Source organism: Urocitellus parryii, chromosome 9 (genome assembly GCF_045843805.1).
Source record: "Urocitellus parryii isolate mUroPar1 chromosome 9, mUroPar1.hap1, whole genome shotgun sequence".
Taxonomy (NCBI): domain Eukaryota; kingdom Metazoa; phylum Chordata; class Mammalia; order Rodentia; family Sciuridae; genus Urocitellus; species Urocitellus parryii.
Window position 1 is genome coordinate 1,563,888 of NC_135539.1, and position 25,584 is coordinate 1,589,471.

General features: G+C 57.5%; 1 protein-coding gene across 1 annotated transcript in view; it reads left to right on the forward strand.

The window, feature by feature from the left end:
- The window catches only part of Grin2a (glutamate ionotropic receptor NMDA type subunit 2A), a 321,273-nt gene that overhangs the window by 163,730 nt on the left and 131,959 nt on the right, over positions 1-25,584 (forward strand). The window contains exon 3 of the mRNA XM_026380120.2: positions 23,035-23,627. Within this exon, the coding sequence (XP_026235905.2) occupies positions 23,035-23,627 (593 nt within the window). The remainder of the gene's footprint in view (positions 1-23,034; positions 23,628-25,584) is intronic.

A 25,584-nucleotide genomic window follows, 5' to 3' on the forward strand; every position in this document is an offset into this window, starting at 1 on the left:
TCTAGTGAAGCCCAGGCACCTTTGGGGGTGTTTCCGGTTCCACCCCCAGTTGCCCGGAGTTGTTTTCGAGTGGTCCAGAGCTCCCTGCACCCAGCCCAGCCTCTAGCCATTTGTGAGTCACAGGGAACCAGGTGGCCAGCGTGGCTCAGGGCCTGGCAGAGGGACTGCTCCAGCGGTTGGCATGGAGATGCGGAGCACCAGCAGACGAGTCTGTGCCGCTCGTGTCCACGAGACACCGAGTTGTCAGACACTGTGGTTCCAGCGGGACTCCAGGGTTGCGCATCTTTGGGAGTTGTCCCCAAGGCCTGGGCAGCCCCGGGTTTACCGCTAAACCGGTTCACATTTTCCTGGCTCCTGGCACCTGAGGCGTTGGCATTTCCTTCTCGTGCTCTGGAATAGGATGTAATGGAACAAGAATCTGTGGTGATGGACAGCTCCTAGGCACCCATGACCAGCCAGGTATGGCACTCAGCAAGATCACGGGTGGCAGGAAGACTGAGGCCCCCCACAAGGTGCCATGTCCAGATCTCCAGGTGTGCCCCTTACTTACCTGGCGAAAGGTCTCTGCAGTCACGATTAGGCTCAGGACGTTGAGACGGAGCCATCATCTGGTCCAGCCAGGCACTCAGTCTAGTCCCACAGACACTGCAGAGCAGGACCGGGCTGTGGTCAGGGAGAGTGTGAAGGCAGGAGAGTGGTCAGAGACGCAGGGGGCTGGCTTTGAAGACAGGGGAAGGGGCCACCAGCCAAGGATCGTAGGTGGCCTCTCAAAGCTGGGAAGACCAGGAGACGGATTACCCCCGGAGCCTCCAGGGGGAGCTGTGCTGTGCCTTGACTTGAGACCAGTGAGGCCCACTCCACGTTTCCCAACCACCCAGGTGTGAAGTGAGGGCTGGGTCAAGCCACCATCAAGCGGGCAACAATGACACAGCTGGTTTGAGCTCAGTGAACCACCACGAGAACCCTCAGTGGGCACCAGCCATGGTCACGTGTCAGGAAGAGAAATCTGAGCGCTGGGGCAGGTGGGCTGGTCACCAGGTGGGAGCCCAGGAGTGGAGCGCTGCTTCAGGGCCAGCCGTGGCTTCACACAGGGAGTCCAGGCGCCCCAGCACCCCACAAGCGGGGCAGCTGAGCTCCGCACACACGTGACCTGGCCAGCTCTGCGCCTCCCTCCAGCTCTCGGTGGGTTGTCTCTCCTGGGGTCCCCTCAACTTTGCCGTCAGGCCACCTGCCTCTTTCCCTGGGTGTCGAGGACATCCACATGCCCCCTCTTGGCACCTACCAGGTGTTTTGGAGCCGCCGCTTCATCCCTGATTAATTGAATCCCTGGCTCCACAGGTGACTCTCCATCTCATTTTCCTGATTTATAAACCGGAGCTCACCACGTTCACCATCTGAATGAGCTGCTGTCACAGATGTTTGCATTTGCCTGATATAATGGAGGCAGCATGCTCCGCCGTGTGGTCTCTGTGGCCACCATCCTGCGTGACCTGGAGTCCCCCCTCCCTGCATGGCAGGCCCAGGCCCTGTCTTTCCCTGGGGCCTAGCCCCACGTCTGCACACGGCTTACAGAAAGCCAGCCCTTGGGGTGGGTTTGGACCTTGTTGCTGTAGTCTAGTGCCTCGAGCAGAGCCTGGCCATAGAAGGTGTCCAGTAACACCTCCTGGAGGGTGCAGGGACGAGGACATGCTCGCACTGATCCCACCGAGGACTGAGGGTGGAAACCTGTTCGGGTTTCAACAGTCGTGCCCGGGGCTGGACCCACCGGCTGTAGAAGGTCTAAACCTCAGTGCACAACCGTGTGGCCACCAGGAGTAAGGTTGAGGGAGAGATCCCTTCGCCCGCTTCCCACCGCTGCCCGGCGTGGTGGGCAGAGATCAGTGGGCCTGTTCTGGGTTCCTGCAGTGTCGCGGTCTGTTCTGTCTGGGTGGCTCGGCTGCTGAGCCGCCCTCAGGCGTCCTGTGCGGTGGCACGCTGCTTCTGAAGTTGGAGCAGAACGTCGGGTGTAGGAAGCTTTCCCGCACACACCAGGACCCGTGTCACGGGATGAGCCCCCCCCCCTGGAGGACAGGAACCCCCGCTGGATTGTGGGTCCTTTTTACATCTGAGTGGTGCTGGTGATCGGGAACGGACCGTCTTCCCCATGGGTCACAACTTCTCTGAGACGGTGGCTCTGGGCGGTTGTCCCAGCCTAAGGAAGGGTGGTGAAATAACGCGTGCACAGACGAGGGCCCTAAAGTCACGCTCTGGCGGATGTCCCCATGTACCTTCTGCACACAGGCACTGTGTGGGTTTACCTCCCAAGTGAGGACGCAGCAGTGATGATCCACTAGGACAGCGAGTGTCACCAGCTCTAGGGGGCAGATCAGGAAGCTGAAGGCCGTGACCTGTGGGCGTGGTGATGCGTTGACATAGGTCAGTCTGGCTGGCTTCAAAGCAGGTGCTCTTCCCACCTGCTGGGCTGGCCATGCGCTATTTTTAGAGTTAATTGATTTTTTCCTTTATAAAGGAAACATATTAATTATAGAGAATATGAGAAGAACAGAAAAGCAGAAGACGATGACATCGTGTGCTGCCATCCAGGGACAACCACTATTCATGTTTTCAGGTTTATTAGCTCTTTTTGTTATTTTTTTTGTGTGTAGTTTATTATTTCAGAATATATTGTATTTTAAAATGTAATATGTATTATTATTTTAAAATAGTTTATTGTAATACGTAACTATTTTGAAATAATATTACATATTACATACTTTAATGTATAATTGTTGTATAACTATAAGCTGGCTTCTTATTTCAAAATGATAAAATTACATGTAAAATCATTGTACAAAATCAGGTGCAAAATTATGTCCTACTTTTTCTCATGTAGCTTTTTTCTGGGTTGCTATAAACATGGACATGTCTTTAACTGATGTTTATGAATCACCTACTATGCACATGACTTATCAAGCTCCTACTGTGTGCAGAGCACCGTGCAAAGCTCATATTTTTTCCTACCAAGTTCTCCTGTGTGCTGCCTGGGCTGCCTTAGCTGGGTCCCAACCAGGAAGCCCCTCCCCCCGACCATTCAGCCTTGATGCCGCTGGATCATGGGACTTTAATGGCTCCCTGGGCTCGCTGCTATTTGCTACCATTTAATTAATAAAAGAAGAAACCCACAAGAACACCCTCAGCAGTTTCCTGCTGCTCCTCCGCTCCTTCTCCAGCGTGGCAGGAATCCTGTGTAACAGAGCGACTCTGGAACACCTCCTCCCGGGTGAGGAGTTCGGAGCCGTGCTGGCCGCCAGCCTGGCTTGCATATCACGTACTGAGGAGCCTGCTCTGCACACGGATGGGAGGGCTCCAAAGAGCAGAAGGAGGAGGAGGGGACAATGTCAGTGGCCTCACCCCGGCTCCGGCCGGCGCTGGTGGGCAGGTGGGGGTGGGTAGAGGGCTCTGGCCTGCGGGTCTCGGGTGGGAGACGTTGTCAAAGGGCTCGAATCACCTGAGTCTCGTTTCAGGCTGAATGGCAAATGCAGTCTATTTCTCGGTCGCAGGGAAACTTAGTCTTGTGACCTTCAAAACCAAATGTTTGAATGGAAATGGGTACCGGGGGTGGTGTCGAGACAGACCACACCTGCGCAGGGGCTCTGGGCAGCTGTTCAGTGGCTCAGGGGAAAGAGGATCATAAAACCAATCTGTGCTGTGGGCTGGAGCCGACACTTGTCTGCATCGCCGTAATCGACACCCGCTCTGCCCATTTCGTGCCTCTGTGTTCACCCCTCCACCAACCAGTACCTGCTGAGCACCCAGGGGTGCCACTGTGAGCAGCCCAGGCTGTGGACCCCGTCCACTGAGGCCGTGGGTGCTGAGGTATTGATTAGGGCTCACTTTCCGTGGCCTGGACAGGTGGAGTGGGAGGTGTTCCCAGTCCCATCTCTGCCCTGCCCTGGAGCCTGCACCAGACCTGAAAGCTGAGGTCTCCGCCAGGTCCGCGCGGCCGACCCCCTCCCCTCGCCGGGATCCCTGTGGTCTGTTTGGCCAGGTGCCCCCGTTCCCGTTCCCCAGGTGGTCAGCCGAGAGCCAGCTGCTTCAGAATCTGCTTCAGAAATAGATTCCTGGACCACACCTCGAGCTCCTAGGCCACGTCAGGTCTGTGGGAAAAGAGGTGGAAGTGGGATGAACTCTGTGTGTGTGTGTGTGTGTGTGTGTGTGTGTGTGTGTGTGTGTGCGCGCGCGCGCGTGTGAAGACTAGCCGGTAGAAGTCAGGCAGTCCAGTCTGCTTTTCCAACCAAGATGGCTTTAGAGGTCCGACGCTGCCCTAATCACCAGAGGGGCCGAGGTCCTGTGGCAAGGGCTGTCCGTGAGGGCCCCTCTGGTGGTGAGTCCAGGGGCACTGGTTGACATTTGTCTCAGTTGCAGTGAGAACCGGATGTGCGGGAGCTCTTACGAGGTTGCCGTCCTCCATCCTCAGGCACTCAGGCAGGACTTCCAGTTTTTGTCTCCACTCCTGGAGGAAGAAACCCAGCACAGAGAGGTTAGGCGTCTCACCCAGAGTCACCCAGCTTGGAGACAGCTGAGCAGTTTTCTGGGATGGTAAGAGGAGACCAGAAAGACACATGAACAGGTGGCCTGCCATGTGGGGGTCGCAGCACTGGCAGGTGTCTCTCGTGGCAGCCTTTCCCAAGGAGGGGTGCTGTCCCCATCTGAAGCAAGGTCTGGTGCCATTGCTTGGTCATCTCCCTCTCCCTAGGAAAGGGCCACTCTGGCTGCCCAGTGTGTGCAGAGCGACACTGTGGACTGTGACTTTGCTGATAATGTCTTTCAAAGTAAATTGAAGTTTCACGAGGGGAGACTTGGAAGGTTCTGGAAAGGCTGCCGCCATCCCTGGACCCCGATACTGAGGATGCTGTCAGAAATGAAGACCTGCTCCTCCTGGTGGGCCCCTGGGGGCCGGGCAGGGGCTCCTGCAGTGGAAGCGCCCCGGGGTCCGAGTGCCATTCGTACCCACCGGTGTGACCTGGCTGCATCAGCACATGTCCCCTGACCACCAGGTCGGGCCCAGCGCCCCTCGCCCCTTGCTGAGAACAGGCGGAGGCCCAGAGTGACAGGCAAGAGTATCCCCAAGGGGGAGGGAGTTAGGAGCGTTTTGTGATCACAGAGAAGCAGGCATGCTAATAAGGTAATTAGCACCTTTTCTCTGATTAGCAGCCAGAGAATTATTGAAAGGGATTAGATAGAAACTGTGAAAAGATTCCAGGCAACTGAGAGGTGAGAGGAAGGTAATAGCCTTTTCTCTGGTATAAAAAGGAACAAAAACAAGTTTTATAAGCAGAGAACCCAGCTCCCCATCCTTGTCCCCAGGGCTCCTTTCAGAACCCTACACTTGCTCCCTACCTCAGGGCCTTTGCATATGAGGAACTCTCTTTACCAGTCACTCTTTTCTCTCCTGTTTGCCTAGGTAACTCCTGGGCCAGTATGTCCTTCTTTGGGGGAAATCTCTGATCCTCTGGGTAGTTTGATTTTTCCCATTTGGGGTTCTTAAAGCACCATAAGCTTTTCTTGTAAAATACAAGTATCAATAGCGATTTTCCACTTGTGTGTCTGTGTATTTAATGCTTATCTCCCCATCTGGACTCAGCGCTGGGAGTGGAGGTCTAGGACTGTTTATTTCCACCCTGGATTCCAGCCGTCTTTGAAGTACCTGGCACAGAGATAAATAGAAGAAAGGAAGGGTGGAGAGAGAGGGAGGGAGGGAGGGAGGGAGGGACAGGTAAGTGACCACCTGACACCTGGTCCTTTGAGCCCGGGGTCCTTTGGAAGCCAGGGATTGTGAGATGAGGGACTTTCTAAGACACCTGGCTCACATGGGTGGCATTAGGACTTATTTAGAAGCCCTCAAGGACTTGAATTTCTGTTCTCCTTTGCCAACTGGGAGAAGTATTAAAATGTTTGCGATGAAAGCATAAAACCAGAAAACCATACTGAGCCGCAGCAAGGCCGCAGGACGGCGGGCTGCTCCCAGAGCCCTGGCTTCAGAGCCCACGACTGAGGACGACCCACCTGTCGCACTTAGTCGCTGGCTCCAGTCCCGTCACTCACCTGGTGGCAGCCCAGGCAGATCTGAGCTGGGACAGTCGGCATCTTGGTCAGGAGTTGGAGCCACGGATCTTCCGCAGAGGACGTGAGCGAATTCAAGGGGGTGGAGTGGAAATGACCGTAGGAGCCAGGCCCCGACGCCCTGCAGAGAGCCCACTGGCCTCGGCCAGCCTCGGAGCATTTCTACCCACAGGTCACCTGGCTGGCGGAGGCTGGGGGTGGGGCGGGAGCCAGGGGGTGTCTCCCTGGAGCCCTGTCCCTTGGGGAGGCCGTCCACCCTGCCACACCCAGCAAGATTCCTGACCTCGCGCAAGAGGAGCCAGGAAACCAGACAAAGCCCAGCATCCAGCCAGCCCCAGACACAGTGAATGATAAAACACAGTGGCCTCTGGGCTTTGTTCCAGGGGGACACATTTGTGAAGAAGCCCATGAATGGTGGTCATTAGCAACCACGTCGTGTGCAGGGAAGGACCAGGAGGAGCTCACCGCCTGGAGGAGGGGACGGGGCCGTCCCTTAGGAGGGCACGATCCACCAATGAGATGAGGAGCTCAGCCAGAGAGGCCATCGACAGGTGGGCAGAGCAGTGTGAGCTAAGTCCCTGCGGGGCCCAGGGGACAGGGGGTACTGCCCCTGGAGAGGAGAAAGAGGGGTGGGGCTCCAGACAACCCCCCAGTAGCAGGCCCAGGCCCTGCGGGCCTCTGCAGCCACCTGCTGGTTGGTGGTGCATGTCCTGGGGGCCACCTGGCACCGGGTGGCTGTGGCCAGCACCAGAGTGGAGGTCAGCTCTGGCTCTTAGAGGCACCAGCTCACCTTGAGTGCACTTGCTCCCTGCCACAGGGCCTTGGCGTGTCGGGAAACACTGGCCACACGGATCTAGTGGGGCTAGATCCCACGGCTGACGGGAGTCTTCCCGACCACGCGGAGGGCGCGCGGTGCTGGGTAGAAGGGTCTGTTTCAAGGCCGAGGGCTCGCTACAGTCGTAGCTCCGTTCTGCGCTGTGGTCTCTGAACTTCCGACTTGTTCCTGGGAGTTCTGCTCGGCAAGGGTGAGAGGGGGGCTCCCCACAGGCCACTCCTGTGCCCCGGCCCCTGTGGGCGGCGTCAGGTCTTCAGGAAGGCCTGTGCTCTGTCCACTCAAGTAGGGGGTTTGGGGACAAGCGCTCGCTCCAGCTGACGTCGGTGGGAAGAGGAAGCCTGTGTGTGGGCTGGCAGTGCCACCCCCGGCTCCGGAGACCGTCCTGGGCCGGCGCGGTCTGCTGACGTGGGTCCGTGGGTCCGTCCAGCGCTGCTGCCCTCGGTCCTCTGGGGAGCAGACAGGATGGGATTTTGTGTCTGAGCCACGAGTCCGTAGCATCCAAGGCGCAAAGACCTGCGCGTTGGAGTAAACCAGGAGGAGCCACCGTCCCGCCATCTGGCTCAGCACGTCGGGGCTGTCCTTGTCCAGCCGGCGATGGAGGAGGGAGAGGGTGAGGCGCATGGGGCATAAAGGGGGCAGGAGGAGGGCCATCTGACCCGCTGCAGCCCTCCTCTGTGTCAGGCCCTCGTGCCCTTGGCCTCTGGGCCCAGCCCTCTGGCCTCTCCCAGTCCCCTTGGGCACTCCTGTCCCCTTGCTGGGCTTCTGTCCTCCTGGTCCCACCTTCTGAGCTTCCCTCAGAGCTCTCCGGTGTCCTCCTTCTGCGCGTTTGGAGCTGCTGTCCTCGGCTGCCAGGGCCCTCTCCGGGTGGACAGCTCCTAACTCTTGGCCTGACCTCTCGTACCCAGTGCCCGCTGGCTCTGTCCTGCCCTTGGGCTCGCTCCCTCCCCGCCGCTCCCAGAGCCTCTGCAGTAGGCCATGCCCGGGGCTGGGTGTGGGAGGGGTCTGCAGGAAGAAGGCAGGGTCTCTGAGCTGTTGTCCACCTCCGTAAGGGACACCAGCACCCGCCTGGCCCTTCCCCTCGGCTCCCTCACACCCTGTCCTCCTCTGCTTCAGTTGACCAGCTCCAAGACAGCTTGATCTCGGCCCTGCATGTCCCTGAGTCTGTCCTCTCTTCCGCATCCCAGGGCTGTGGTCCTGCCCAGGTCTCTCCTGGGCCCTTCCTCCCGCTCTAGTCTCCTCCCTGGACCCTCGTCTGGCTCAGCAGGAGCCACCCTCTGGGAAGACGAGGATCGGGCCACGTGGGCCTCCAGCTCCTCCTTCTCTGGCTTTCCTGCCATCTCTCTGTCCTCCTCCCTCCGTCCCTCTGTCCCCTCGTCCCTTTGTCCCCCGGTCCCTCTGTCCCTCCATCCCTCCTCGTCCACCTTTCTCCCTCCTCCCCACTTCCTCGTGGCTGACTTTGACACTGACTTGAAGGTCCTCGATTAAATTCCACAAATACGTGAATTGAGCTCTGCACAGGGCAGCTCTGTCCCACGTGCCGGTGACCCGTCAGGGAGCGGCCACAGGAGGCCTCTAGAGCGGGTGTCAGACGGGACACCTGGCAGCCGACAGGCAGGGAGAGCTGGTAGACAAGCCGCGGGGATTCAACGGCCGCAGCCGCCTGAACGCCCGGGCGGGTTTCAAGGCTCTGAGACCCCAGCCGGACGGTCCTGGACGGCCCTGCAGACCAGGTCTGGCCCAGCCTCAGGCCCCCCACGCCTCAGCTTATCGCCTAGCTGCTCCCCGTTCTGCCCCCTGGTCCTCGTGTGTGTCCGGGCTTCCATGGGGGCTGCTCTGGGGACTCTCAGCCTCGCCTGGCGGCCTTCCCCCCGAGGCAGCTCGGGGTCTCTGCTCCGAACCCTGCGCCCCCCTGGCTGGGTGGGTGGGTCCCCTCCCTTGGATCCCCTGGGCACCCGAGCTTTGCTCTGCGTGACTGGACTCTCCAGGGTGCGCTGACTCCCCCTCCCTCCCCGGGGGAGCCCAGCCTCAACCTGCTCACGTAGAAAATGGGGAGAAAGAGGATTTTCTGCTGACGCCCAGCACTGTGACCAGGCCCGCAGTGATACGAAACACCCCAGGGTGCAGGCTGTTGGGGGGCCAGGAGGCCGGTGGGTGGCCTCAGGACCGGCTGGCCTCCGGGGCCCTGAGGAAGGAGTCCCTCCTGGCTTTGTCCCCCTGGAGGAGGCAAACCCACCTGAGACGCCGTCACCCACAAGAGATGGCTGACCAGGGCTCTGGCCTGGTGCCAGCTCTGAGCGTGGAGGTGACCAGGAGGCCGGGGCGGGCACAAGCACCAACGGCCCTCCACTGATGTGTGTCTCTCCTTTCAACAGCAGTCTGGAGCCTTGTTAGAGCTGACGTCCCATTTCCCCTTTTTATGTCTCTGCTCAGAAAACACTGGACCCGTCCATGGTTCTGTTAACCCCTCTCCCTCCCCTGTCCCTCATTCCTTTTGCGCCCAGCGTGCGATTGGGATGGTGAACTGTGCTCTCAGTGGGTTCACCCCCTCTTTTGAGCTTCAAGTGGATCCCCGACAGGCTGCCCAGACCAGCCCGCCTTGGAGGGAGCCGACAGCTCAGCTTTCCGACACAGGAACATGCACGTGGGATCAGTGTTGCTCGGGTCAGGGGCAGAGGTGGCACCTGGTTGGTCTGCTGGCCTCCCAGGGCATGAGAGGCGGGTAGAGTCGGTGGCGGTAGCGTTTCCTGTTTTGTAGCCGAGGAAACAGACGTACAGAGTCGGCCACGTCTCAGGCTGGACTGAGAACCGCAGCTCCAGGTCTCATCCAGAACCTGCTGCCTTTGGCGCACCAGGACGTGGCCTGGACTGCACTGGGGCTTCGCTCTTGCAAAGCGTCCGAAGCCCGCGTAGAGGAGGCCATTGCCACAGGGACTCTGGGTGCCTGGGGTCAGGTGGGGGTCTCGGGGGAGCTGCGGCAGCACCCTTCAAACCTGCTCTCCTGTGCTCCAGAGCGGCGTCCTTCCGTCTGGGACTGTGACGGTGGCTGGGAGGAGGGGAGAGCCGACTGGGACAATAAAAGGTCTGAAATCATCAGTGAGAAACAAGACACAGCCTCAGACGGACAAGAGCAGAGCGCCTGGTGCCCCCCACCCCGTCTCCCCCGCCCCAGGCTGACGCCCAGTCCTGCTCCGACCTCCCTCGTCTCACACCCCCCTTTCCTACGGCTCCCATTTACACCCCAGCCCCAAGTCCCTGATGCACCTGTAACTCCCGGTCATTAAATCTCCACGCCTTCCTCCACTGTCTCCTCCCACACCTTCATCCATCCATCCATCCATCCACCTGTCTGTGCATCTCTCCATCCCTGCATCCATCCATCTGTCCATCCATCCATTCATGCGTCCATTCATCCACCCATCTATCCCTGTATCCATCCTTCCATATGTCTGTCCATCTGTCCATCCATCCATCCCTGCACCTATCCATTCATCCATTTGTCTGGCCACCCATCTATCATCCATCCGTCCATCCATTCATGTGTCCATCCATCCATCCTGCATCTGTCCATTCATCCATTTGACTGTCCCTCCATCTATCATCCATCCATCCATCCCTGCATTCGTTGGTCCATCTGTCTGTCCACCATCCACCCACCCATCCACCCACTCGCCCACTTCCTCACACCTTCAACAGATGTGTCCAAGCTTGACCACGTGCAGGAGCCAGGCTGAGTGCTGTTGCTGAGGAGACGAGTCGACATTAATCTGGCTGCGTAGAGACAGATATTTAGAGAGATGCTAAGACGCCTGGTGATGAGGTCAACAGCCGAGGCTGGACAGTGTGTCCCAGGAGCCCCGTGGGGTGGGGGAGGAGGCAGCAGCTCTGGTTACTTACCAAGCACCTTGCACAGAGGACCCACCAAGGATGTCCACCGTGCCACAGAGGCCCGGCACTCCTCCAGGGATCCCGGAAACCATTAGGTCCATTTTATAGATGAAAAAATGGAGACCAAGGACTTGCTTGAGTTCATCAGCGGCAGGAGAAGGGCAGCTGTGTTCCCTGGGGACTTGTTTGACACGTGGCAGATGCCCATGACCCTGGCTGACCGACGGCCACCTCTCCATGCTCTTCTGGCTCCTGGGTGACTCCGTTTCTCCCTCAGGAGGGGGCAGTTCACCCTGGGTGGCCCCTCGTCCTCCCTCCCCTGCAGTAGGGACTGACTCACGGCCCGTCCCCAGAGGAGCTTCCTGGGATGAGACCGTGGGCCTGACAGTCGGTGACATGGGGCTGTCTCTGTGGGGGAGTCCTGATGGAGACACACCACGGTGGACAGGGGTGGACGGGGTGGACAGGACGTCAGGCCTCAGGCGCACCCTGTGCCTTCCTGGAAATGACAGGCCACCTTGCACCCCGTGAAGGCTGCTTCCGAGGCAGCCTCTAGGACTGAACCTCCGGGCAGACAGACGCTGGCTGGTGGCCAGGGACATGTGACTTAGCCTCTAAACTCTGAGACTCAGAGCTTGGTCCAGGCGCCGGCAGCACCCGTGTCCCTCGGGGGCTCCCAGGTAACGGCCCAGCCCCCACCTGGGAATCTGCGTTTGCGCAGGCCCCTCCTGTGATTCCTGTGGCCCTAAGAAGCCCCTTTCCCTAAGCTCGGCCAGTGCGCCCTGCGCCGGGGGGCTCTGGGGGCTCCTGGGGTCCGGGAGCTCTAGCCCCAGGACGGGTCGGCAACCTGCTTTCACTGGGTACCTGGCATGTGGCCAGAGCCCTGTGCAGTGCTGCTGGCCCTCAGAGCCAGGGTCAGGAAGCACGGGGGGGGAGGGGAGTGCCGTGCCAGGTGGCCGTGCTGGGGACCTTGCCGTCTGGTTGGTATTTCCACGACTCCAGCCACAGTCCCGGCCCTTGGTGGTGGAGCTCTTGGTGTGCGCTGAGAGCAGGGCACGTGCCATCGTCATCAACTGCCCCCAGTCGGGCCTCGGCCTCCCTCCATGATCCACAGGAGAAAACCGAGCCTTGGCGACCCTCGGCTTCCTGCCAAGGCCGCGCCTGGAGCCCCCGTGGCCTGACTCCCACACCTGGGCCCGGACTCCCGGGGAGAGGCGATTCCCTGGAGCTCTCGGCTAGGCATGTCCAGAGATGGGGACAGTCCTGAAGAGGTCACGCCCACTGTAATGGGCTGCCCCAGCAAGAGGTCGGGGAGCCAAGATGCGCCCTTTGCCTCCTGTTCTCCCCCATGACAGCCAGAGAAGAAAGCTCATGAGCGGCCTGTTGGCCTCTCCTCCTGCCCCGCGGCCTCACGACAACCGTTGCTATTGGGGCCACTTGTCATGTCTGTGTCACGGCAGCTGTGACTGTCAGACGGGGAGAAGAACCAAGCTCAGCGGCAGGGTAGGAAGGAAGGAAGGGAGGGAGGGAGGGAGGGAGGGAGGAAGGAAGGAAGGGAGGGAGGGAGGGAGGGAGGGAGGAAGGAAGGAAGGGAGGGAGGGAGGGAGGGAGGGAGGGAGGGAGGGAGGAAGGAAGGAAGGAAGGAAGGAAGGGAGGGAGGGAGGGAGGGAGGAAGGAAGGAAGGAAGGAAGGAAGGAAGGGAGGGAGGGAGGGAGGAAGGGAGGAAGGAAGGAAGGAAGGGAGGAAGGAAGGAAGGGAGGGAGGGAGGGAGGGAGGGAGGAAGGAAGGAAGGAAGGAAGGAAGGAAGGAAGGAAGGGAGGGAGGGAGGGAGGAAGGGAGGAAGGAAGGAAGGAAGGGAGGAAGGAAGGGAGGGAGGGAGGGAGGGAGGGAGGGAGGGAGGGAGGGAGGAAGGAAGGAAGGAAGGAAGGAAGGAAGGAAGGAAGGAAGGAAGGGAGGGAGGAAGGAAGGAAGGGGGAAAAGGGGGAAGAGCCCATGCGGGTGGGGGTGTGGAGAGAGGCAGGTGCCTTGGGGGAGGGGTGGGGAAGGGGAACGTACCCCTCTGCAGTTTGGATTCTTCCGATCCAGGTTTAGAAAGATGAGCAAAGAAAGAGCCACATTATTATTCTCCTTTCTTTTTGTCTTTCTAGCCAAAGTGGCATCAGGAATCTTTGGTTGTAAGTGACAGAAAGATTGATTCAAACTGGCTTAAGCCAAGTGATGTCATTAATCAGGTCCTGCAGCTGATAAGAAGAGCACTGGCGTCAGGTGTGGCTTGAACAAGGTGCTTGGCAAGGATATTACTCCATCTTCCAGTGTTGCCTGGGCTTGGATGGGTTTCTTCTTGGGACAGTGCATGACAGCCAGATGGCTACCAGAAATTCTGGCTCAGCATCCTTCTAGGTCCGGGGGTAACAGGGGAAGCAGCTGCCTTTTCCTGGTCCCTTTCTCTATGAGTCCTTGGGGTCACTCTGACTGAACCAGATGAGGACAGTCTCTACCTCTGACTTCGTCACAGGCACTGTGGGCACTGGATGAGCCAATTGGCCTGACTGAGAAAGGGACCGTTGGCTCCCAGTGGGATTCACTGTTAGGGATAAAGGAAGAACCCATGCTCTGTGGTCAGAGTGACCCACGTCCATCATGGCTCAGGGCAGCCGTTGAACGGGCAAAATAAAGGTTCCTCCTGTGCTCAGAGACCTGCCCAGTGGCCTCTGGTCTGGTGGACTCTCTGGCGTTGGTGGGAGCCAGGCTGCCTGTGTCGAGTGATCAGTCCTCGCCTGAGACTGCCCATCATTGTTAATGTCCCTGCCGGAGGTGGGTCACCAGCTCACCCGCAGCCTGACCGAGCACCGGGTGAAGCCCAGCGTGGGCCTTGTGGTGAGCCCATCTTAGTGACATGTCTTCCTGGACACCCTGCTCCTGAGCTGGAGAACCAGCTGGGCCCCAGGACAGCCCCGCTGTGGGTGCTGGTCCACGAAGAGGTGGCCCCAGAGGCGCTGCAGCAGGATGCGGGCTGCGCCTGCCCTGCACCTGTGGACCCTGCTGCAGAGTGGCAGGGCTTCCTGGGGGGAAGTGGCCCTGAGACAGAGGTCTGGAACTCCAGGGAGACAGTGCCAGTCCCCGAGGGTCAGGGGAGCTGAGGGCGCTCCATGGCCCTTCCCACGTGGACACCTCTGGGGGCAAGGACGGGCTGTAGGCCCCAGCTGCCCCCAGGTCGCCCTGCTGAGACCCCAACAGGACGGTCAGACCAGGCTTCTGTTCCGTCCCGCTCCCCCTCCCCCTCCCCCTCCATCCGCTCTGCCCATCGGGGCCCTTGAGCCTTGGGCTTGAGTTTGCTCGGTGCCCCCCACCTCCCTCCTCACCTAAGCCTCGCCTAAGCCTCCTCGCGGGCCACCCCTCCTTCCCTCTCTGATCCCCTGCAGTGCCCTCCCTGCCCCCCACCCCTGCCCATCCCCTCCTCTGTGCTGGTCTCCTCCCATAGGAATGTCACCTTCCCTCTGGTGGCTCCCCCCTCCACGCTGTCCTGGAGCAGGGCCTGGTGTGGCCCTGTGGCTGGGGCTGGCTGGGTTTGCTGAAGGACTGAAGCCGTGGGTAGATGAGTGGGTCCAGCTGGCAGGTCTGCTCACCAAGTGAGGCTCGGGGTTCCCGTCCTGCCCAGGGCGGCCGCCTGGTGCTCTGCCAGGTGCTGGGACCTCAGAAGGGCCTGGTGCCTGGCCCTCAAGAGTCCTTCTGGACAGGGCAGTGGTGTGCAGGCCTGAGGGGTGGGGACAAGGCAGAGGTGCTGGGAACTCAGAAGGGGGACTAAATGGAGGTGGCGGCCCCCAGAGGTCCCTGAGGGTGTGGGACCCAAAGGTCAAGGTGGCCACCTTCACCACCAGGAATGCCATCCTCTCCTGGGCACCCCCGTCTGTGTGCCCAGCGCCCCTTGCAGGTGGTTACTGCACCCAAAGATGGCACCCGATTCCGAGGCAGAGAGTCTGCGTTTGCTCTGTCCGCGGAGTTACGTGAAATTCGGCACCGGCCACCCAAGGCTCTGCAGCCTGAGTTTCCTCACTCAGAAAACGGGGCAGTTGGGCTGAGTGGCACCTGTCTTGCCATGGGGCCGATGCTCTGGGGACACTGCATGCTCTAGGGCTCCTTGGTGGAGCCTCTGATCCTGGGGGGTGATGTGGAGCTGGGACGCCTGGAGGGACACACAGCCCCCCGTGAGCTGAGGCGCGGTGGGACACTGAAGTCTTAGATCGGTTTCCCACCCTGCCTGCCCATCAGACTCGCCCAGGGGACTCCACTTCTGGGCTCCATCCCAGACCAACTGAACAGGCATCTTTTGGGGTGAGGCCAGCAAGAGTGGGTTTTAAGATTCAAGGATTGTTGAGCTCCTGAAATGTGGTTAGAGCAACCAAGAAACCCAGAATTTAATTTCATTTAATCCTTTAGGTTTGAATTTAAATAGTCCCCTGCAGCTAGTAGGTAGTGCCCAGGATAGCATGAGGCCGAGGGTGCGGCCACTCTTAGGAGGCTGCATTTCCTGCTCCCTCACATTTGTAGGGCTTTTGCCGGGTGACCTGACCTAACACCCACCCTCTGCTCTGAGTCGGGGACCAGGCGGAGGCTCTTGGTCACACCTTGCGTTCCCCCGTCTCTGGATTGGAGCACTCCAGCCCCCTGGACAGCCACCTGCAGCTGAGGTTAAAGGTCTCCAGGTGGTCCCGCGACTCACTGCTGGGCGTGTGTCCAAGGGAAAGAAAAGAAAGTGTCTTGAAAATGTGGTAAACAGGCGTCCCTCGGATTCCCAGGGGACTGATTCCAGGACCCCGTCTGCAGCATTAGAACCGGTGTTTGCTCAAGTCCTTATTAGATAGATGGTGGGTGTTTGCACATAGTCTACAGCCTCTTCCTGAGCACTTTGATCTCTAGATGACTTATAATGCCCGATGCGATGTAAATGCTATGTAAACAGATGTGACACTGTGTTGTTTAAGGACAATGACAAGGAAAATCTGTATGTTCAGTGGAGATGGAATTTTTCCTATCTTTTCCGTATTTTATGGGTGCATTGCCGCTGTGCATACTGGTGGCGTGCATTGTTGTATGTTCGTGGACACACACAGTACAGCAGTCGAGTGTGGTCATTAGATTGTTCCCCTCTCTCCTCCTCTCCCGGCCCTGGTCCCTTTCCTCTACTCCACTGATCTCCTTTAGATTTTCACGCGATCCTCCCCCTTCCTCTTCCCTTTCCCCTCTAACCTCCATATACGAGAGAAGCCTACGACCCTTGACTTTCTCAGTTTGGCTTATTTTGCTTAGATTGAAGTTCTGAAGTTCCGTCCATTTTCCTGCAGGAGACATGATTTCCATTTTCATTAGGGCTGAATAAAACCCCGTAGTGTGTACAACACATTTTCTTTATCCGTTCATCTGGTGATGGACACTCCGTTAGTCCCTCAGTTTGTGAGTCATGCTGCTACAAACATGGGTATGCATGTGTCCCGGCGTGGTAAATGATGACGACTTTAGTATGAGGACTTTAATTCCTTAGGATTCATGCCAAGGAGGGCTATAACTGGGTCATGTGGTGGTTTCAGACGGAATTTAAAAAACTGACTTTTCATCCATGCTTGATTGAATCTGTGGATGCAGCACTCATGGATACACATGTACATATTTATTGGAAGATCACTCTGCCTTACAAAAGAAGCGCATCCTGCTCTTTGTGACCACATCGATAAACCTGGAAGACCATGTAACAAGCCAGACAATCACTGCCTGATTTCACTTACATGTGGGAGGTGAAAATGTTGAGCTCAGAGAAACAGAGTGTGAAGAGTGGTTGCCAAGGGCTGGGAGGAGGTGAAGTAAGAGGTACAGCTTGCAGCGAGAGGATGAGTAAGTTCTGGGGACCTACAGTGCACTCCAGTGGCTGTGGCCAACCCCACTGTATTATGTACTGGAAATTCGCTGAAAGAGTAGATCTTGCATATTTTCTGTCCCACACACAGAAGGTAACATGGGAGGTGGTGGAAGGGCTGACCAGTGTGATCTAGTGACCGTCTCACAGTGTACATGGGTATCTGCGCCTTGGGGCACACCACTCTTATTTGTTAATGATGCCCCCACAAAGCAGAAAAACAAAGGGAAAAATTCAGCTTCTTTTCGAAGAGGAGGACGGAGCAGAGGAAGATGGAGTCTTTAGGGAACTCCGGGAGCTGTGCTGTGAGGTGGCAGTGGAGGTCTAGGATGTGAGCCCTGTAGACGGCCCATAAGCGGAGCTGGTTGTTCTCCTGGGCGGTGGGGGATGTGCTCTTGGAAGATGATGGACGGCAAGTTCAGCGCTGGCCTTTGGTTTTCCTGCCGGTCAGCTCACCCGGTCACCAGTCAGTCGCATGCTCACGGGGCACCCGAGTCCCCGGGTGCTACGGTGGATACTGAGCCCCTGGCGCTGGAGTCCTGGGGATGGGCTGGCACGGGTTTCTGTTTTGTTCTGAAGATCATGGGGGACACCGGAAAAATGTGTTGGGAGCCCTGTGGTCCCTGTCGAAGGCCAGGGAGACGGACAGCTGCAGTAGCCAGGCACAGGTGGGTGGGAGGCGGGGGCTGCAGACAGGAGTCACCCTGTTGAGGTGGAGAGAGCAACGTCGAGCATCGCAACAGAGGGACGGGGACAGAGGGGACTCGCGGGGTGATGAGGAAGTCAGGCTGCCCCCAGCTCCGTGACGGGGATCTCTCTTTCCCCAGGAACAGAACGGGGACACAACCTGGGTCTTGTAACGTCTGACCAGAGGGAGCTGCTGGGGGTGGACTTGGTGTTAGAAGGCAACGGAGCTGATGTGCGTCTGAAGGTGGTGTCTGCTGTGACTTCCTCCGCAGCCTCCGGCTCCGGAGCTGGTGGCCAGTGGCTAGGAGATGGTGGACACTGGTCTCCACTTCTGGGGGTCTTCTTCGCTATGGGTCATCATCCCCCCCCCTCTCTCTCACACACACACCCCTTTCTGTCCAGCACCCCTGAAAGCCATGTTCAGCCACAGACTCTGGACTCCAGTGGCCTCTGTGAGTTCCCGCTCAGCCGTGTGCTAGGCACGCTCTGGGCAGCTCGTCCTTACTGAACCCCAGTTTTAAACTCTGAGACTCAGGGATCTTCACGATCGTGCCTCCACTGCATGTGTCTCGTGCTGAGCGTCGGGCGGACCAATGGATGCCAGCTGCGATGAGGGCCCAGGTGACGACGGCGAGGGGGAGGGTGACAGGAAGCAGAGCCGTTGCCTGGGGGACCGCTCAGGGTGTGCGCAGTGACCAGGCCGCTCCCTTGAGTCCTTGGGCTTATCCAGCTCAATGCCTTTACTTTTCCTCCCGCCTCTGGAGAGACACACAGAAGTTCAGTGGATACCATGTGACGGCGGCAGGAAGTTCATCAGGAGCACCCGGGCAGTCCTTGGGGTCGGAAAGAAAGTTCCCAAGGAGTCTCTCGCCATCTTTGCTGGGCTGCTGGACATTTCCACATTTCCCACCCTGTGGGCCGTGGGAGCAGAGCTGTGGACGCGGGTGCAGCGTCTCCCAGAGCGGTCAGTGCATCCGTGCTGGCTGGGGAGGGGCCACTCTTCCTGTGTGTCCATCCCTGCACTAGGATCTGAAGGTGCTCCCTCCCGGGAAGGACCTGCTGTGGAGATGAGGCTCAGGGAAACAAACAAATGAGCTTTGGAGCTCAGGTCTCAGCACTTCCATCTCCACTGGACTGACACAGGGCACCAGCACTGGTGCGTCTTACAGTGACTCTCCACGTGCTGTCATCCCGGGGCCACCTGGGGCTCTCTTCCTGGGTTGCCATGAGCCATGCCAGGCTTGGGCGTTATGCGGCTGGCCCTCTCTTTCTCGGGCATTTGGGATCATTTAGGGGGTCAGTGAAATGAAAGTCGTCACGAGCCTCTGATCCCAGTCTGGGGACAGGACTGCACTTCCTGCATGTCCATCATTGTACTAGGATCTGAAGAGACTCCCGGGAATGACCATGGAGTTGGATGTCATTCTAGGGACTCGGCCAGCTCTGGAACATTCTAGAAAAGGATTCAACGCTCTAGACCTCTTCTCATGAGACCGCCTGGATGGGAGGACTGAAACGCGGAGTCTGGAGCAGACAGACACCCAGAGCCCCACACCCCCGGCCTCCCTCGCTCTGTTTGAAACAGTCTGTTCTGCAGAGCCTGCGCCTGGGGACACAACTGCTTCTGCTCCAGAACCAAAGTGGGTGTTGGAAGTCTGTTCCTCTCCCCTGGCTGCGCATCCTCAGGAAGCCACATGCCAGAGGGGGTCAGAGACGATCGATCTGTCGGTGTCCCGAGTCCAGGCAGTAGCAGGAGTCTCTGCCTCTGCCATCAGGGCGGGAAGTGGGAAGGGCGTGCGGAGGCGGAAGGGCCGTTCTGCAGCTCTGGCCTTTGGGCCGTGGCCAGACTCCCCAGCCCCCACCAGTCCCTAAAATCACCTTAGCAAAGCCCCGATGCGAGCGTCTTCAGTGCCTGCTCCTGCAATTAAGTTTTGCCAGTGCCTCCTCACACCATCCCTCTGGGAGTACACAGAGCCTTTGATGCACCGTGCTTTTTGTTTGAAGCTGAAGTTCCAGATGCCCGTGGAAATGAAAGTGGTGCAGCATAATCATCTGAGGCACATGAAGGGCATCAGTGATGGTTTCTTTCCAAAAAGTGGATTCATGATGGCCAGGAAAGAGTTCCTTACCCTCCTCCCGGGCTCCCTGGGCTCAGAGCGCACGAGCCGGTTTGCAGGGGCAACAGGGATTAGCATGCAGTGGGCCAGAGGGGTGGGTTTCTGCAGTGGCATGAGGACCCCTTAGTTCTGGAGCGTCCCCGCAGCCTGGGGGGTGAGGATGCAGAGAGGAGCCCCGGGCAGCGGGAGTCAGACAGGGCGGGGCCGGCTTCCCACTCCTGTCAGTTCATCCCACCCTCTGAGCAACCCCACGGTGCCATGGTCATCATGTCCATTGTACAGGTGCCATGGTCCTCATGTCCATTGTACAGGTGAGGAAGCTCAGACCCAGAAAGGTTGGGTGCTTAATGTACCCAAGTCCCAGGATTAGTTAGTGCAGAGCCAGGACTTGAACTTGGATCAACTATAAAGCTAGGCTCGTACCCATAAAGGAGCAGGCTGGGGCGTCTGGCCCTAATGTGGTGGGCCATGGGAGCCACTGGTGGCTGTAGAGCAGAGGAGGGGCTTGGTTAGGGTCAGTCTATAGGAATTCAATCAGGCAGCCATACATCAGCCGTCAGGATGATCGATATCCGTGCACTCCGGGGTGGCATATCATGGTCTCCTATTCCAAAGGGTTCCTGGCTTGTGGGGAGAAGGCCCTGGCTTCCGTCTGTGAGCACTTGATTTGCAGTGAGTACTGTTCTGGACGGTTCCATGTCGGGGACATTGAATTCTCAGGTCTGGATGGGAAAGGACCATCCGCGGCGACGAGATGGTGCAGGAATGAAGTGCTTGGGACGTCAAAGGCTGACACACCTGGTTCCCCACCAGTGGTCCCTTCTCCTCTGGGTCTGTGTCTTTGTTTGAAAATGGGGTGGGACGCTGGTACCAGCTTGGTACAGGGGTTGGGGTGGCACTGGACGCAGCAGTCTCTAGACATTAGTGAGCAACGTGACCCTTGTAGAGGAAGCGCTTCTGCATGCTAGCTGTGACACTCGGTGTGACAGTCACGCCTGCTCTGCCAAGCTTGGAAAGGTTGAATGGTCTTCCCCAAGGCTGTGCGGCTAGGACTGGAACTGGGCAGTCTGACCCCAGAAGTTTTGCTCTGAGCCGTCTTGGGGGAGGGGACCACATGGGACAGTCACAGGAGACGTGGGCTGGCTCTGAAGTGCGGCGGGACAGGATGGCACAAGGCCAGGGTTTTTACATTCTCTTTCACAGATGGCCTGTGCCTGGCTGGCTCTGGGCTATGAACTGCCGTCCCCGTGATGGTCTTTCTCCTTCACAAAGTCCCCAGTCCCGCCACGCCATCCTCTGTGAGGGGAGAGCTCGGAAAGACGGCACTCACCACGGCTCTGCTGGGTGCATTACGCAGCTCGTGGGTACGCCCCGTAACATCCAGCCCACCGTGCCTGGAGCAAGGGTCTTGGAAGATCCCCACTCCCGCTGCACCTGGCCCGTGTGACCGCCACCTCTCCTCCGACACGGTGATCCCAGGGGACGTGTGCTTGTGGCTTGTCTCAAAGCCCCCTGTTATTGGGTCCTAACTGTGCCCTTGGTGTGCATCCTCCTGAGGACTTTCCCCATGTCTTGTGTCCTCCACCCGGGACAATGCCCACCTGCGGCCTGTCATGGTCCAGGAGTAGCTCTGCCGGGCGGCTTCCTCAGACCACCCCTCTTACCAGGGAGACCCTGGAGCATTTGTGGTCCTGTTCCAGATCCCCTAGACTTGACCCTGGTGCCCTCGTCTGTTGGTAGGGTCTTTGGGTTGCTCCCCTGTTTGGTACTTAAAGAGGCTTGAGGGACACCTGTGGGCTCACTGGCCTCCGCTATTCCCCTGCATATCAATAAAGGTGCATTAAAATGTGTTTAGGGCTTTGGGAGGAGGAGTGGTTTCCGGGTGGTGGAGACGGTGGTGAGGGTGTGGGACGTTTTGTCTGGTTGGGACTCAACGCTGAAGGTCCCTCCAAAATGCAGTGCCGGGGACCGAGCCCTCCCCTGCCGCCTTCTGTTTAAATCCAGGATGTTCTCTGAGGCTACACGCTTGCTTGCTCACTGCCGTGGACCCCCATCCTTCTCTTCTCCATGTGTCACGGGCCAAGCCTTCCGTGAGGTTCCAGGGACAAAGAGATGCAGACTTCAGTCTCTCTGCCCTTGAGGCTCTCACAGTCTTGTTGAGATGTGATTTAACATGATTAATCAATTCGAGAATATTGGGTTTCTCCAAAAGCTACTGTAGGGAAAAGATAATTATTCAAAGTCTTTAAATCTGTTACCCATTTTAATTGATTTAATTAGGTAAAATTCACAGAACTGTGATGCGGGAAGGAGTCCAGAAGGCATTTATTTGTCCCTGTTTCTTCTCTCTGCCTTTGGGCCACATAGCACCCAGATCGTCCCCAAACCCACACATTTCAGAAAAGAGCACACAGAGGTCTGGCCATTTAGACAACCTTCTGTGACCGTCCACGGGAGAGGGCGGACCCGTTCCAGGACTCAGGGCGCAGCTGTAGCACCGTCCCGAAAGACACAGGTGACCCGTGTCCCTCGAGCGTGTGTGCCTGTGCACAATGGGGTCCCGTGTGCTTTCCTGCAGAGGTGGTGCTAGACAGGCCCGCACACAGTGCAGAATGACACGTGGCTGCCATGCCATCAGGACCTTGGGGACTCTCGGCGTTTCTCGCATCCTGACAAAGAGCCCACCCTCTGCCTGGTGACAGTTTTCCACCCTCCCACGGTGTACGCACCAGTCCTGTGCCAACCCTAAAGGACCCCAAGAGGCTGTGGGGGAGTGTGGGCCAGGGGACTGGGCCTGGGGTCTCAGGACCGGGTTCGGACACTGACTGGGCCCATAAATGAGCAACTTCCTGGGATCCTTCTGGGGCTTTGAAGCACGGAGCAGGGTGCGGATGTACCGTCGCCTGCTCTTCTGAGCGAAAGTTTGGTCTCATGATCATAGAGTTTTGCAGATGTCAGGACTGATAGGAACCCTTAGCTCAGTGCACATCACCGTGTCACACGCAGCGTGTGGACACTTGGTCGCATCTATTACACAGGAGCCTTCAGTGGGTGTTACAGAAACATGGCCCAGAGGGGCCTATGTGGCATGGGAACTCGTTGGTCCCTGTAGCCAAGAGGTCCAGGGCTGATGGCCTCAGGCAGGGCACACTCCAGGGCTCCGGTGTGTCCTGTGAATCCGTTTCCTGATGCTGCTCCCTTTCCCCAGTAGAGAGCTGTTCTGTGGGACCCAGATGGACTCGAAGGTGGGAGAGGAGGAACGGAGGGAAGGAGAGCGGCTGGGGGTGGCTCAAGAGCAGCACCTTCCCTGCAGCTCCCTGATCTGCTCCAGAGCCTGGCACACAGTAGGTGCTCAGGAAAGGTTTTAAATGGGTAGATGCGTGCTTGGCCTCCCCTGGCTGTAGGAGGGGCCCTCTCTGAGCCCAGACAGACAGACAGACAGAGGGTTGTCCATGCCCGCCTCGCTCACCCTCGGCTTTCTTTCCTTTCCCTGTTGGCAGGACCCGACGTCCACCTTCTTCCAGTTTGGAGCGTCCATCCAGCAGCAAGCCACGGTCATGCTCAAGATCATGCAGGACTACGACTGGCACGTCTTCTCCCTGGTGACCACCATCTTCCCTGGCTACAGGGACTTCATCAGCTTCATCAAGACCACAGTGGACAACAGCTTCGTGGGCTGGGACATGCAGAACGTGATCACGCTGGACACGTCCTTCGAGGACGCCAAGACGCAAGTCCAGCTGAAGAAGATCCACTCCTCCGTCATCCTGCTCTACTGCTCCAAAGACGAGGCCGTCCTCATCCTGAGCGAGGCCCGCTCCCTGGGCCTCACGGGCTATGACTTCTTCTGGATTGTCCCCAGCTTGGTCTCTGGGAACACGGAGCTCATCCCCAAAGAGTTTCCATCGGGACTCATCTCCGTCTCCTACGACGACTGGGACTACAGCCTGGAGGCGAGGGTGAGGGACGGTCTGGGCATCCTGACCACCGCGGCGTCCTCCATGTTGGACAAGTTCTCCTACATCCCCGAGGCCAAGGCCAGCTGCTACGGGCAGACGGAGAAGCCGGAGACCCCGACTCACACTCTGCACCAGTAAGAGAGGGTCTTTGCTTGCTCCCAGGGTGGGTGCAGGGTTTAGTTGCCCTGATTTTTTTTTTGCTTGTTTACATACTCGTTGATGAATGTGCTCTGAAAACAGAGACTGTTGTGTGTGAGCAGACGTTTTGTTTTGTTTGATTCTGCCCTGTTTTCTCCCCATCTTGTTTTGAGATATATATCATCCTATTTTCATTTTTTTACAACTTTTTTAAATTCAAAAACTCTATCTGTCGACCATTTATCGTAATTATATCTCAAGTCTATCTAAATTCTTTGCAATGTGCATATCGTATTCTTCAATATGGATATGCCATGGTTTATTTTTCGAATCTGCATAATGATAGGAATTTAGGTTTTTTCCCCCCAGATTGTTTTTCCGTTAGAAGTGGAACGCCAAGGATAATCATCACACTTGTCTCTTGAATCACATGTGCAATTGTTTTTCTAGGGTTGAGTCTAAGCTTGGGGTTTGGAGGGTCATCAGGCAGGTGCATTTTTGAGTATCTATTGCCAAATTGTGCTTACCAAGTAACTGGACCCTCTACATTCACACCAGCATTTTGTGAAACCGGCCCACTTCCCACATCTGCAGCAGCCCGATATGCTTTGGGGAGGCTGCCTCCACCGGTGGGCTGGATCTCTTTTGTGTTTAAGTATTTTCGTAGGTCATTGGAGATCTTGGCAAGCATCAGTGCTAAGACGGCATTGCACTCCATCATCTGGATGTATCATAATTTATTTAACCATTCCCATCAGGGTAGACGTTACATTTTGTTTCTGGGAAGTGTCGCTGTACCTTGTGGCCTGTCATTATGGCCCAGCTGTTGAGATTTAGCATCTCGCTCATTCGCATGTTTCTGCCTAATGTTCCCTGGTTGATCTGTGCTCATTTCTCAGGTGGCCAGCAGGGGGCGCTGTGTAGGGACTTGTCCGGATTCCAGCTCCACCTGGCCCACTGTCTGTAGGACTAGACCATCACCCGCTCCTTTGTGGTGCTTATCGCAACTCCACGATGATGTCGCCTATATCCGAGGAGGTCATGCTCAAACGTTAGCACCCACCAGAATCTTGAGGGGTTTGTAAAAATACCAGTTGCTGGGCCCTACGCTCAGAATTTCAAGTGTATTCCTAGGTGTGGGGCGACTCCCAGGGGCTTCCAATTATGGCACATTCCTAGGTGGTGTGGACATTGCTGGCCTGAAGACCAGGCGTTGGGAACCGTGTTCTGGGGGTTGTCATGAGGATTCAGTGAGATGCTGGGGCAGTGCCGCTTGGCACCGTGCCTGCGGCTGGTGATCATTTGACAACCTTAAGAGTCGCAAGTGAAGGTTTTGGTCATCGAAATGAAAGTCAGGAGACCTTGTTTGTCGATTGCCAGCAGGGTACTGCCAATCTGTCGCGTCTCGGGAAGATTCTAGGACTCTGTGACATTTCAGAGGTCACCTGTGAATTGGGAATCAAGGGGTGTGCGTGTGCGTGTGCGTGTGCACGTACATGATGTGTGTCTGTGTGTGTGATACACCTGAAAAACGAACCTGGATTAAGGAAGCTGCTCCTTTGAGGTTTTCCCTCCGGCTCCTCTTCCCCCTCGTTAACCATCCTGTTTCTGCGACGTCGTGTTTGGTATTCCAAGTCCTTGTCCAGATAGGATTCAGGATGAGACCCGAGCGCTGGTTCTGGAGGCTCGGCTGCTGCGAGCCGAGGACAGGGACTGGGCTAATGAATCCGCGCTCTCCTGAACGAGATGTGCCCTGCAGCCGGGATATTCAGGATGTGGCATTTTGATGGGAACATAACTCCATTGTAAGGCAATTGAAATGTAATCTATATAGGAAAGGAAACTCCGGGAGGATAATTGGCAAGACGTCCAGGTCTTTCCAGGGACCACCTCGGAGGGCATTCTTTAAGGAGAGAGACCCCGCTGCTGGGAGCTGCTCCGCTCCTTCCACAA